Raw genomic sequence first — 14374 nt, 5'->3', positions numbered from 1 at the left:
CTGCCGAAGGACTGTCACGGAGACACTGACAGCGGTTTGCTAGTCACACACCGTGGCTATAGAGAGATGGGATAGGGGGCCTCGCGTGGGGCTTTAATCTCACGCTGACCTGCCGAAGGACTGTCACGGAGACACTGACAGCGGTTTGCTAGTCACACACCGTGGCTATAGAGAGATGGGATAGGGGGCCTCGCGTGGGGCTTTAATCTCACGCTGACCTGCCGAAGGACTGTCACGGAGACACTGACAGCGGTTTGCTAGTCACACACCGTGGCTATAGAGAGATGGGATAGGGGGCCTCGCGTGGGGCTTTAATCTCACGCTGACCTGCCGAAGGACTGTCACGGAGACACTGACAGCGGTTTGCTAGTCACACACCGTGGCTATAGAGAGATGGGATAGGGGCCTCGCGTGGGGCTTTAATCTCACGCTGACCTGCCGAAGGACTGTCACGGAGACACTGACAGCGGTTTGCTAGTCACACACCGTGGCTATAGAGAGATGGGATAGGGGGCCTCGCGTGGGGCTTTAATCTCACGCTGACCTGCCGAAGGACTGTCACGGGAGACACTGACAGCGGTTTGCTAGTCACAAACCGTGGCTATAGAGAGATGGGATAGGGGGCCTCGCGTGGGGCTTTAATCTCACGCTGACCTGCCGAAGGACTGTCACGGAGACACTGACAGCGGTTTGCTAGTCACACACCGTGGCTATAGAGAGATGGGATAGGGGGCCTCGCGTGGGGCTTTAATCTCACGCTGACCTGCCGAAGGACTGTCACGGAGACACTGACAGCGGTTTGCTAGTCACACACCGTGGCTATAGAGAGATGGGATAGGGGCCTCGCGTGGGGCTTTAATCTCACGCTGACCTGCCGAAGGACTGTCACGGAGACACTGACAGCGGTTTGCTAGTCACACACCGTGGCTATAGAGAGATGGGATAGGGGCCTCGCGTGGGGCTTTAATCTCACGCTGACCTGCCGAAGGACTGTCACGGAGACACTGACAGCGGTTTGCTAGTCACACACCGTGGCTATAGAGAGATGGGATAGGGGGCCTCGCGTGGGGCTTTAATCTCACGCTGACCTGCCGAAGGACTGTCACGGAGACACTGACAGCGGTTTGCTAGTCACACACCGTGGCTATAGAGAGATGGGATAGGGGCCTCGCGTGGGGCTTTAATCTCACGCTGACCTGCCGAAGGACTGTCACGGAGACACTGACAGCGGTTTGCTAGTCACACACCGTGGCTATAGAGAGATGGGATAGGGGCCTCGCGTGGGGCTTTAATCTCACGCTGACCTGCCGAAGGACTGTCACGGAGACACTGACAGCGGTTTGCTAGTCACACACCGTGGCTATAGAGAGATGGGATAGGGGCCTCGCGTGGGGCTTTAATCTCACGCTGACCTGCCGAAGGACTGTCACGGAGACACTGACAGCGGTTTGCTAGTCACACACCGTGGCTATAGAGAGATGGGATAGGGGGCCTCGCGTGGGGCTTTAATCTCACGCTGACCTGCCGAAGGACTGTCACGGAGACACTGACAGCGGTTTGCTAGTCACACACCGTGGCTATAGAGAGATGGGATAGGGGGCCTCGCGTGGGGCTTTAATCTCACGCTGACCTGCCGAAGGACTGTCACGGAGACACTGACAGCGGTTTGCTAGTCACACACCGTGGCTATAGAGAGATGGGATAGGGGCCTCGCGTGGGGCTTTAATCTCACGCTGACCTGCCGAAGGACTGTCACGGAGACACTGACAGCGGTTTGCTAGTCACACACCGTGGCTATAGAGAGATGGGATAGGGGGCCTCGCGTGGGGCTTTAATCTCACGCTGACCTGCCGAAGGACTGTCACGGAGACACTGACAGCGGTTTGCTAGTCACACACCGTGGCTATAGAGAGATGGGATAGGGGGCCTCGCGTGGGGCTTTAATCTCACGCTGACCTGCCGAAGGACTGTCACGGAGACACTGACAGCGGTTTGCTAGTCACACACCGTGGCTATAGAGAGATGGGATAGGGGCCTCGCGTGGGGCTTTAATCTCACGCTGACCTGCCGAAGGACTGTCACGGAGACACTGACAGCGGTTTGCTAGTCACACACCGTGGCTATAGAGAGATGGGATAGGGGGCCTCGCGTGGGGCTTTAATCTCACGCTGACCTGCCGAAGGACTGTCACGGAGACACTGACAGCGGTTTGCTAGTCACACACCGTGGCTATAGAGAGATGGGATAGGGGGCCTCGCGTGGGGCTTTAATCTCACGCTGACCTGCCGAAGGACTGTCACGGAGACACTGACAGCGGTTTGCTAGTCACACACCGTGGCTATAGAGAGATGGGATAGGGGCCTCGCTTGGGGCTTTAATCTCACGCTGACCTGCCGAAGGACTGTCACGGAGACACTGACAGCGGTTTGCTAGTCACACACCGTGGCTATAGAGAGATGGGATAGGGGGCCTCGCTTGGGGCTTTAATCTCACGCTGACCTGCCGAAGGACTGTCACGGAGACACTGACAGCGGTTTGCTAGTCACACACCGTGGCTATAGAGAGATGGGATAGGGGGCCTCGCGTGGGTCTTTAATCTCACGCTGACCTGCCGAAGGACTGTCACGGAGACACTGACAGCGGTTTGCTAGTCACACACCGTGGCTATAGAGAGATGGGATAGGGGCCTCGCGTGGGGCTTTAATCTCACGCTGACCTGCCGAAGGACTGTCACGGAGACACTGACAGCGGTTTGCTAGTCACACACCGTGGCTATAGAGAGATGGGATAGGGGGCCTCGCTTGGGGCTTTAATCTCACGCTGACCTGCCGAAGGACTGTCACGGAGACACTGACAGCGGTTTGCTAGTCACACACCGTGGCTATAGAGAGATGGGAGGGGGCCTCGCGTGGGGCTTTAATCTCACGCTGACCTGCCGAAGGACTGTCACGGAGACACTGACAGCGGTTTGCTAGTCACACACCGTGGCTATAGAGAGATGGGATAGGGGGCCTCGCGTGGGGCTTTAATCTCACGCTGACCTGCCGAAGGACTGTCACGGAGACACTGACAGCGGTTTGCTAGTCACACACCGTGGCTATAGAGAGATGGGATAGGGGGCCTCGCGTGGGGCTTTAATCTCACGCTGACCTGCCGAAGGACTGTCACGGAGACACTGACAGCGGTTTGCTAGTCACACACCGTGGCTATAGAGAGATGGGATAGGGGGCCTCGCGTGGGGCTTTAATCTCACGCTGACCTGCCGAAGGACTGTCACGGAGACACTGACAGCGGTTTGCTAGTCACACACCGTGGCTATAGAGAGATGGGATAGGGGGCCTCGCGTGGGGCTTTAATCTCACGCTGACCTGCCGAAGGACTGTCACGGAGACACTGACAGCGGTTTGCTAGTCACACACCGTGGCTATAGAGAGATGGGATAGGGGGCCTCGCGTGGGGCTTTAATCTCACGCTGACCTGCCGAAGGACTGTCACGGAGACACTGACAGCGGTTTGCTAGTCACACACCGTGGCTATAGAGAGATGGGATAGGGGGCCTCGCGTGGGGCTTTAATCTCACGCTGACCTGCCGAAGGACTGTCACGGAGACACTGACAGCGGTTTGCTAGTCACACACCGTGGCTATAGAGAGATGGGATAGGGGCCTCGCGTGGGGCTTTAATCTCACGCTGACCTGCCGAAGGACTGTCACGGAGACACTGACAGCGGTTTGCTAGTCACACACCGTGGCTATAGAGAGATGGGATAGGGGGCCTCGCGTGGGGCTTTAATCTCACGCTGACCTGCCGAAGGACTGTCACGGAGACACTGACAGCGGTTTGCTAGTCACACACCGTGGCTATAGAGAGATGGGATAGGGGGCCTCGCTTGGGGCTTTAATCTCACGCTGACCTGCCGAAGGACTGTCACGGAGACACTGACAGCGGTTTGCTAGTCACACACCGTGGCTATAGAGAGATGGGATAGGGGGCCTCGCTTGGGGCTTTAATCTCACGCTGACCTGCCGAAGGACTGTCACGGAGACACTGACAGCGGTTTGCTAGTCACACACCGTGGCTATAGAGAGATGGGATAGGGGGCCTCGCGTGGGTCTTTAATCTCACGCTGACCTGCCGAAGGACTGTCACGGAGACACTGACAGCGGTTTGCTAGTCACACACCGTGGCTATAGAGAGATGGGATAGGGGGCCTCGCGTGGGGCTTTAATCTCACGCTGACCTGCCGAAGGACTGTCACGGAGACACTGACAGCGGTTTGCTAGTCACACACCGTGGCTATAGAGAGATGGGATAGGGGGCCTCGCTTGGGGCTTTAATCTCACGCTGACCTGCCGAAGGACTGTCACGGAGACACTGACAGCGGTTTGCTAGTCACACACCGTGGCTATAGAGAGATGGGATAGGGGGCCTCGCGTGGGGCTTTAATCTCACGCTGACCTGCCGAAGGACTGTCACGGAGACACTGACAGCGGTTTGCTAGTCACACACCGTGGCTATAGAGAGATGGGATAGGGGGCCTCGCGTGGGGCTTTAATCTCACGCTGACCTGCCGAAGGACTGTCACGGAGACACTGACAGCGGTTTGCTAGTCACACACCGTGGCTATAGAGAGATGGGATAGGGGGCCTCGCGTGGGGCTTTAATCTCACGCTGACCTGCCGAAGGACTGTCACGGAGACACTGACAGCGGTTTGCTAGTCACACACCGTGGCTATAGAGAGATGGGATAGGGGGCCTCGCGTGGGGCTTTAATCTCACGCTGACCTGCCGAAGGACTGTCACGGAGACACTGACAGCGGTTTGCTAGTCACACACCGTGGCTATAGAGAGATGGGATAGGGGGCCTCGCGTGGGGCTTTAATCTCACGCTGACCTGCCGAAGGACTGTCACGGAGACACTGACAGCGGTTTGCTAGTCACACACCGTGGCTATAGAGAGATGGGATAGGGGGCCTCGCGTGGGGCTTTAATCTCACGCTGACCTGCCGAAGGACTGTCACGGAGACACTGACAGCGGTTTGCTAGTCACACACCGTGGCTATAGAGAGATGGGATAGGGGCCTCGCGTGGGGCTTTAATCTCACGCTGACCTGCCGAAGGACTGTCACGGAGACACTGACAGCGGTTTGCTAGTCACACACCGTGGCTATAGAGAGATGGGATAGGGGGCCTCGCGTGGGGCTTTAATCTCACGCTGACCTGCCGAAGGACTGTCACGGAGACACTGACAGCGGTTTGCTAGTCACACACCGTGGCTATAGAGAGATGGGATAGGGGGCCTCGCGTGGGGCTTTAATCTCACGCTGACCTGCCGAAGGACTGTCACGGAGACACTGACAGCGGTTTGCTAGTCACACACCGTGGCTATAGAGAGATGGGATAGGGGGCCTCGCGTGGGGCTTTAATCTCACGCTGACCTGCCGAAGGACTGTCACGGAGACACTGACAGCGGTTTGCTAGTCACACACCGTGGCTATAGAGAGATGGGATAGGGGGCCTCGCTTGGGGCTTTAATCTCACGCTGACCTGCCGAAGGACTGTCACGGAGACACTGACAGCGGTTTGCTAGTCACACACCGTGGCTATAGAGAGATGGGATAGGGGGCCTCGCTTGGGGCTTTAATCTCACGCTGACCTGCCGAAGGACTGTCACGGAGACACTGACAGCGGTTTGCTAGTCACACACCGTGGCTATAGAGAGATGGGATAGGGGGCCTCGCGTGGGTCTTTAATCTCACGCTGACCTGCCGAAGGACTGTCACGGAGACACTGACAGCGGTTTGCTAGTCACACACCGTGGCTATAGAGAGATGGGATAGGGGGCCTCGCGTGGGGCTTTAATCTCACGCTGACCTGCCGAAGGACTGTCACGGAGACACTGACAGCGGTTTGCTAGTCACACACCGTGGCTATAGAGAGATGGGATAGGGGGCCTCGCTTGGGGCTTTAATCTCACGCTGACCTGCCGAAGGACTGTCACGGAGACACTGACAGCGGTTTGCTAGTCACACACCGTGGCTATAGAGAGATGGGATAGGGGGCCTCGCGTGGGGCTTTAATCTCACGCTGACCTGCCGAAGGACTGTCACGGAGACACTGACAGCGGTTTGCTAGTCACACACCGTGGCTATAGAGAGATGGGATAGGGGGCCTCGCGTGGGGCTTTAATCTCACGCTGACCTGCCGAAGGACTGTCACGGAGACACTGACAGCGGTTTGCTAGTCACACACCGTGGCTATAGAGAGATGGGATAGGGGGCCTCGCGTGGGGCTTTAATCTCACGCTGACCTGCCGAAGGACTGTCACGGAGACACTGACAGCGGTTTGCTAGTCACACACCGTGGCTATAGAGAGATGGGATAGGGGGCCTCGCGTGGGGCTTTAATCTCACGCTGACCTGCCGAAGGACTGTCACGGAGACACTGACAGCGGTTTGCTAGTCACACACCGTGGCTATAGAGAGATGGGATAGGGGGCCTCGCGTGGGGCTTTAATCTCACGCTGACCTGCCGAAGGACTGTCACGGAGACACTGACAGCGGTTTGCTAGTCACACACCGTGGCTATAGAGAGATGGGATAGGGGCCTCGCGTGGGGCTTTAATCTCACGCTGACCTGCCGAAGGACTGTCACGGAGACACTGACAGCGGTTTGCTAGTCACACACCGTGGCTATAGAGAGATGGGATAGGGGCCTCGCGTGGGGCTTTAATCTCACGCTGACCTGCCGAAGGACTGTCACGGAGACACTGACAGCGGTTTGCTAGTCACACACCGTGGCTATAGAGAGATGGGATAGGGGGCCTCGCGTGGGGCTTTAATCTCACGCTGACCTGCCGAAGGACTGTCACGGAGACACTGACAGCGGTTTGCTAGTCACACACCGTGGCTATAGAGAGATGGGATAGGGGCCTCGCGTGGGGCTTTAATCTCACGCTGACCTGCCGAAGGACTGTCACGGAGACACTGACAGCGGTTTGCTAGTCACACACCGTGGCTATAGAGAGATGGGATAGGGGGCCTCGCGTGGGGCTTTAATCTCACGCTGACCTGCCGAAGGACTGTCACGGAGACACTGACAGCGGTTTGCTAGTCACACACCGTGGCTATAGAGAGATGGGATAGGGGGCCTCGCGTGGGGCTTTAATCTCACGCTGACCTGCCGAAGGACTGTCACGGAGACACTGACAGCGGTTTGCTAGTCACACACCGTGGCTATAGAGAGATGGGATAGGGGGCCTCGCGTGGGGCTTTAATCTCACGCTGACCTGCCGAAGGACTGTCACGGAGACACTGACAGCGGTTTGCTAGTCACACACCGTGGCTATAGAGAGATGGGATAGGGGGCCTCGCGTGGGGCTTTAATCTCACGCTGACCTGCCGAAGGACTGTCACGGAGACACTGACAGCGGTTTGCTAGTCACACACCGTGGCTATAGAGAGATGGGATAGGGGGCCTCGCGTGGGGCTTTAATCTCACGCTGACCTGCCGAAGGACTGTCACGGAGACACTGACAGCGGTTTGCTAGTCACACACCGTGGCTATAGAGAGATGGGATAGGGGGCCTCGCGTGGGGCTTTAATCTCACGCTGACCTGCCGAAGGACTGTCACGGAGACACTGACAGCGGTTTGCTAGTCACACACCGTGGCTATAGAGAGATGGGATAGGGGGCCTCGCGTGGGGCTTTAATCTCACGCTGACCTGCCGAAGGACTGTCACGGAGACACTGACAGCGGTTTGCTAGTCACACACCGTGGCTATAGAGAGATGGGATAGGGGGCCTCGCGTGGGGCTTTAATCTCACGCTGACCTGCCGAAGGACTGTCACGGAGACACTGACAGCGGTTTGCTAGTCACACACCGTGGCTATAGAGAGATGGGATAGGGGGCCTCGCGTGGGGCTTTAATCTCACGCTGACCTGCCGAAGGACTGTCACGGAGACACTGACAGCGGTTTGCTAGTCACACACCGTGGCTATAGAGAGATGGGATAGGGGGCCTCGCGTGGGGCTTTAATCTCACGCTGACCTGCCGAAGGACTGTCACGGAGACACTGACAGCGGTTTGCTAGTCACACACCGTGGCTATAGAGAGATGGGATAGGGGGCCTCGCGTGGGGCTTTAATCTCACGCTGACCTGCCGAAGGACTGTCACGGAGACACTGACAGCGGTTTGCTAGTCACACACCGTGGCTATAGAGAGATGGGACTTTGAACTGAAATCTGATGTTGGACAGCCTGACTCATGGTCAAGTCTCAGTAATGTCTCCAAACTACAGGCTGTATTGAAGTATTTAGATTGGGCTGGAGGGGAAGGGCTAGTGTCACAAACAGGGGTAATGAGGGGGAGAAGGAGACGGTGGGAACAAGTGGCAGTGAGATGCAGGAAAAGCGCTGGATGAGAACAACTAGGAGACAGAATAGTCTTCCTACAGTTGAACAACGTGATTCCTCATACTCCTCTGTTGGACTAACCAGCTTGTTCACATAAGGAATTGACATTAGATCATTCAAACAATACAGAGTTACAATTACACTTTTCTAGAAAACATGATCAACTTCTGACTTCTTTTAACTTTGGGTCGATCATCTATTAACCGGAATGTAACATCTGAAAACCTTCAGAAGTGAGATCAACAGCAGTGACCTAAGTCACATAACTACCAATCACTCCAGTTAATACAAACACTTCCACTTCCCGATCCCTCCTACCTCAGCCTCCAGTATTTATGCTGCAATAGTTTGTCGGGGGTCTTGGGTCAAACTGCTATATCTGGAGTATTTCTCAGGTCTTCTCCGGTGTGAATTTAACTATGCTTCCTGTAATTCTCTCTCCCCCCTCCCCTCCCGGAGGACCTGAGTCCTGGGACCATGCCTCGGGACTACCTTGCCTGATGACTCCTTGCTGTCCACAGTCCACCTGGCTGTGCTGCTGCTCCAGTTTCAACTGTTCTGCCTGCGGCTATGGAACCCTGACCTGTTCACTGTACGTGCTACCTGTCCCAGACCTGCTGTTTTCGACTCTCTCTCTCTACCGCATCTGCTGTCTCTAACTCTGAATGATTGGCTTAGGAAAAACCGACTGACATTTACTCCTGAGATGCTGACCTGTTGCACCCTCGACAACCACTGTGATTATTATTATTTGACCATGCTGGTCATTTATGAACATTTGAACATCTTGGCCATGTTCTGTTATAACCGCCACCCGGCACAGCCAGAAGAGGACTGGCCACCCTTCAGAGTCTGGTTCCTATCTAGGTTTCTTCCTAGGTTCCTGCCTTTCTAGGGAGTTTTTCCTGGCCACTTCTACACCTGCATTGCTTGCTGTTTGGGGTTTTAGGATGGGTTTCTGTACAGCACTTTGATATATCAGCTGATGTAAAAAAAGGTTTTATAAATACATTTGATTGATTGTCTGCCTGGTAGAGGCTCAATGAAAGACATCCCATCCCACTGTCCAGATGAGCCCCTGGAGATACAGAAAGGTGGGGCTCTCTGCCGTGCCAATCTAATTAACATTCTTCACATGAATCTCCTTTAAATGCATACTTAGTGGAAGATAAACACTGGCCCCCACTACCCAGTTAGAACAGGGCAGAGCCCACTTTAGGCCAGATGCTATCAACAAAGAGTTTAAAGTCTGGAAATCAGCAAGGCTCAGTCTCTGGGCCTCTATGGACATTTGATACAATCAGAGTGTGGAGGAGAGAGAGCAACGCCCCGTTTACTAACCAAACCTCAGAAATAATAACGCAGATGGTCCAATGCAACAGCTTGGCTAGAGTGGCAGGGGAAAAGAGGGTGAGGGATGGGGGCAAGCCCCCCCCAACACCCCCTGGTGGCTCTACAGATGGCAAGCCACCCCCCTCCTACCACCCCCTGGTGGCTCTACAGATGGCATGGCCCACAACTGGAGATTGCACGAGCAATCACGGGCAGCAGTCTGGGTCTCAGGCAGGGGAAGCTAGGAGAGGCGCAATCCCTCAGGGTCAAGGGGTGAGAGAAGGGAGGGGGTGACACTGACCAATGAGATGGGCAGGTGAGGGTTGGAGGGGGAAGGGTGGTGGGGAGAGAAGTCATCGACACCAAAGTGCCTCGGCGCTATGCCTGTGACGGTATAACGAGCTGCTTTGGTCAGCTTGGCCTCGGCCTGTCATAGCCCACATACCTCCCTCAGTGGCTTGACAGGAAATATGAGTAATGACACGAACACTGGAAACAAACACTCCAGTGACGCATGGCTGAAACCATAAGTGGAGACACAAACAGCAGGGAGGAACTTCAGGGAACCTTAGGTACGGTACGCAGGATGACTGCTCTGTGCATAAATAAGATGATAGAATGTCTGTATTATTCTACACATCCTTACAGGACATGCCACCAAGTTGGTTTGTTGAGGATCCTTTTCTCCTTACTCTCGTGACAGCTAGTACACTCAACACTTGTTTCTGTGTTTTGTTCCTCATGTAACCTATAACAAGATATGGTACCAATGAGTAGCCGAACACACAATTGTAGACTTGACATGTAAGAAAGGTCAAATCATCTGTGCTTGAGTGTGGCTCAATGGGTAACACCGACCACAACTATAGTTCTCATAGTCTATATCCCTTAGTCTATATCCTATATCCCTTAAACTCAACTCTGGACCTGGAAGCCAGTTCCACTGCATGTTTCCATTGTTCCCCTCTAATCAGGGACTGATTTAGACCTGGGACACCAGGTGGGTGCAATTCATTATAAGTTAGAACAGAAAAGCAGCCGGCTCCGGACCTCATAGGTTAAGAGTTAAGTATCCCTGGTCTATATAATGTGAGAGTGCGGGGTTCACATCATGGTTATTTCTGTGCTGCATCTTCCCTATCCGTTTAACACATAAGGAGAATCTATTATCCTTTCAAAAAATAAAAGGTCCAAACAGATTTTTTAAATAAAATGAATTAGACATTGTTTTTGGTGGAGTTCCCCTTGAATGGCTTAAAAAAAATGATCCATCTATTCAACATATATAACCCTCCAGGCTTGGACAGCTGTGATATCAGTAGGATCTGTTCAACACATTTCACATAAATCGGTTCTTTCCACAGAGAGACTCAAAAATCTGGATAAACTCTTAACGGGTAACCTAAAAGTAACGTTCCTTAAATCCATCCGTAAATCCATCCCGACCGGGCCTTTTATTTTCATTTCCATTTTAAAATTCTACCACAAATTTTCTGGCTCAGGTGAGTGAGAGGAAAAACAGACCAAGGGATTCAGAGGTTACTGGCCCAGGCCCAACTCAAACACAGTCCACACTACAGCAGCCAGTGGCTTAGAGGATTGCTCCAGGAAATGACACGTGACTTTCTCTAACTACAGTATAATGCCATCATCATTCTGTGAAATCAAAAAGGTGATGAAAATGGAATGAGTTCCTGTTTTGATTAGTGGGTCTCTATTTTTATTTGACCTTTATTTAACTAGGTAAGTCAGTTAAAAACAAATTCATATTTTCAATGACGGCCTGGGAACAGTGGGTTAACTGCCTTGCTCAGGGGCAGAACGACAGATTTTTATCTTGTCAGCTCAGGGATTCAATCTCGCAACCTTTCGGTTACTAGTCCAGTGCTCTAACCACTAGGCTATCATCTCATCATCTCAGACGGTTCTGAAATCATTTCTGTACATAGTAACAGATATGATTAGCATTCCTGATTTTTTTTGTTCAAATATAATTAGATCACTGAAAAATTAAGCTAATTGATTGCAGACAAATTAGCCATTTTAATTTATAGGATTCAGATATTCAACAAAAATTGTACCCAACATCCGATTTCAACAAAACTTCTTCCTACCAATGAGTAAGACAAAGGAATCCCCCCAAAAATGTAAAATGCCACCCACAGACCCCCCACATCCCAGTCCAACAACCAGTGTCAGTTCTCTGTAGTATGATGCTGTGGCTTGTGGTAATGCTTCCCCATACTACGTAATGTAATTCCCTGTGAATCTGGAGAGTTAAAAAAATAAAAATAACCCCTGTTCAGAGAAGTGTATCATTTAAGTCCCTTGCATTATTTACCATAAAGTAGTGTGAACATACCACGTTTTGACCACTAGATGCCACTGCTCCTGTATACCGCCACACTGTCCATGTTGCTGGTATAGTGTGTTTATTTAATAGAGCACCACATTTCCTTTTCAACTTTGGATAGAAAACCAATACATCTGTCTCATTATGAAAATAGATTGTCATCTTCACATTTCAAGCCATTCCTGTATGAAAGCAATTACGTTTTTCCTTCTTGGATATGAAGCAAGAAAATCCTAATATAGTGACATGCATTGGATTTGTGCCACAAATTATTAAGTGACAGACTGGCACCATTGTAGTGGTCTATCAGCTTCGAGCTCCGGAGCAGCGAGCTCTTAGCAATGTCATGGCATTGATTTCCCGGGGGGCTCGGGATGGCGAGCAGATAGCCAGAAGAACCAAGATGGTACGGCACAGTTTCTGGCGGCTGGGTTAGCTCATTAAGGCTGCCTGCTATTCGAATTGATGTATGCAAACATACAGGACAGGAGCATGCTAACTTAAAAAAATGGTATTAGACAAAGCAGGCCTGGTTAGGAACTACCTCTGTACATTGGCAAACGCGTGCTTGCGTGTGTAGCGTATCCATGGCTAATGTGTGTCCTGCTGGATATGTAGTTACAAAATGCATGACATTGTTTCAAGACAACAATAACTATACAAATTACATTGGTTCTAAAAAAAATTAAAACACTGAAAAGAACAATACAAAAACGGAACAAATTAACTTGGCATGATATTGAATTTCGTAAAGTTACACAATTTTAAATTAATTGCACTGTGCTACTCTGCCACCTAGTGTCACTATATGATCATTACATCATCAAATATGAACGAGATGTAGCTATTACGTTCTATGTAATAAAGAGAGCGCTTACATGAGAAAACGTGACTGCTCCGGACAAATGTCTTGATACAGTAGCGATGCATCCTTTAAAAACGTGTGACTTGAGCCTGTGGGGTCTGTAAAAGCCATGTTTCTCTGTCTTTGCCACCGACTCGAGAATCCGCGTGTGAGAAAGGCTGTTCACTTCCTGGCCGCCTTGTTTAACCTCTTTTGGAGCGTTGATAAGAGAAATAAGAGTTTAGAAGTCACATTACCTTGAAAATTATCTTCAAGAGCAATAGAAATCGATAAGATATATGATAGATAAATTATTTGTTTAGGTTTAAACAGTGATCATTCTCTTTGCATGATAGCCTACCCTACACTTTCCGTCCTAATGTTGCAATCCCACAATGCTTCAGGCTAAGCGCAAGCATTATGGGAAAGCGAGGAATAGCCCTGTGTGCCTCACTGGCTGTAGTTCGATTAATTTGTATGATACCCCGCTCAACCCATTATGATGATTTACATCGAGTATGAAACACGGAAAATAGTTTGAGAATGTCTTCAAACATTTAGGGGAATTGCAAACATATAATGCTATAATGCTTATATGACAGCCTCTATTTAGTAGGCTAGGCTAATCAGCATGTTCGTCTATGCCAATAGCCTAAATACCAGTCAAATAGCCGAATCATCATGTGATATCCTTGGCTTTAGGCCTTAAATAATTTCACCCCTTAGAAATAAATTAGAGCATTCACATCCCGTGCCCCATGAGTCTAAGGTTGGTCATTGTAAGCTGTCACTGTGGTCAGCTTGTAATAGAAGGTCAACTGGCCTACAGCACCTTCAATGATTGCTCTCATAGAAATGGATCCAGATGAAAGACTGGACATCATTACTACCAATAGAACTGAGGGTGAATGTTGAACACTGCCCAGCAGAATGAGAATGGACTGTTCGAGGAATCGAGTTTTCAGCGCAAATACTGGCACTGTTGGCTTGAAATGATACACCCTCAACTGCATCTGAGATCACAGAAGGACAGACAGACCTCCATGGTCTTACAAGCCCAGCTCTTGATAGATCCTGGAAAATAATAGCATTGACTTGCCTCCAGCAGAAAATTGCCCCAAGGGCAGTGGAAATGAAATGTGATATTTTAAAGCGATGGGGGAACCCACTGTATGACCTGCTCTCTCCCAAAAGAGTTGAATTCTCCACCAGTCTTCTGAGAAAAAGAACGCTGTACAACAGCTCTAGCTCTTAAAATCTCTTTAAAAAAATCGAATTTCAATCATTCAATTTGTTAACAATTCAGTTTTCATATTTTGAGAAAAAAAAATCCACTACTATGTTTTTGTGTCCTGTATTCTATTTATGCCGTGTATTATGTATTTTTCAGTGAAACATTTTTATGAAGTAAATTCTGCTTTTCGTCAGT

The 14374-nt window shown here is 51.2% G+C and overlaps 1 protein-coding gene across 2 annotated transcripts in view; it reads right to left on the bottom strand.

The window, feature by feature from the left end:
* The window catches only part of lg13h18orf21 (linkage group 13 C18orf21 homolog), a 31810-nt gene extending 18424 nt beyond the window's left edge, over nucleotides 1-13386 (bottom strand). Inside the window, exons 1-2 of one of the 2 annotated variants that reach the window (XM_024440888.2) lie at nucleotides 13307-13386; nucleotides 12980-13155 (exon numbers count right to left, since the gene is read on the bottom strand). In XM_024440888.2, the coding sequence (XP_024296656.1) occupies nucleotides 12980-13077 (98 nt within the window). In that variant the 5' untranslated portion in view covers nucleotides 13078-13155; nucleotides 13307-13386. Of the gene's footprint in view, nucleotides 1-12979 lie in introns of both variants that reach the window. The other variant, XM_024440887.2, reaches the window with a different exon arrangement.
* Between the last annotated feature and the right edge of the window lie 988 nt (nucleotides 13387-14374).

The sequence above is a fragment of the Oncorhynchus tshawytscha genome, linkage group LG13 (genome assembly GCF_018296145.1).
Source record: "Oncorhynchus tshawytscha isolate Ot180627B linkage group LG13, Otsh_v2.0, whole genome shotgun sequence".
In the NCBI taxonomy this organism is placed as follows: Eukaryota; Metazoa; Chordata; class Actinopteri; order Salmoniformes; family Salmonidae; genus Oncorhynchus; species Oncorhynchus tshawytscha.
The sequence above is the reverse complement of the archived record's forward strand: the minus strand, read 5'-3'. Positions and strand labels throughout refer to the sequence as shown.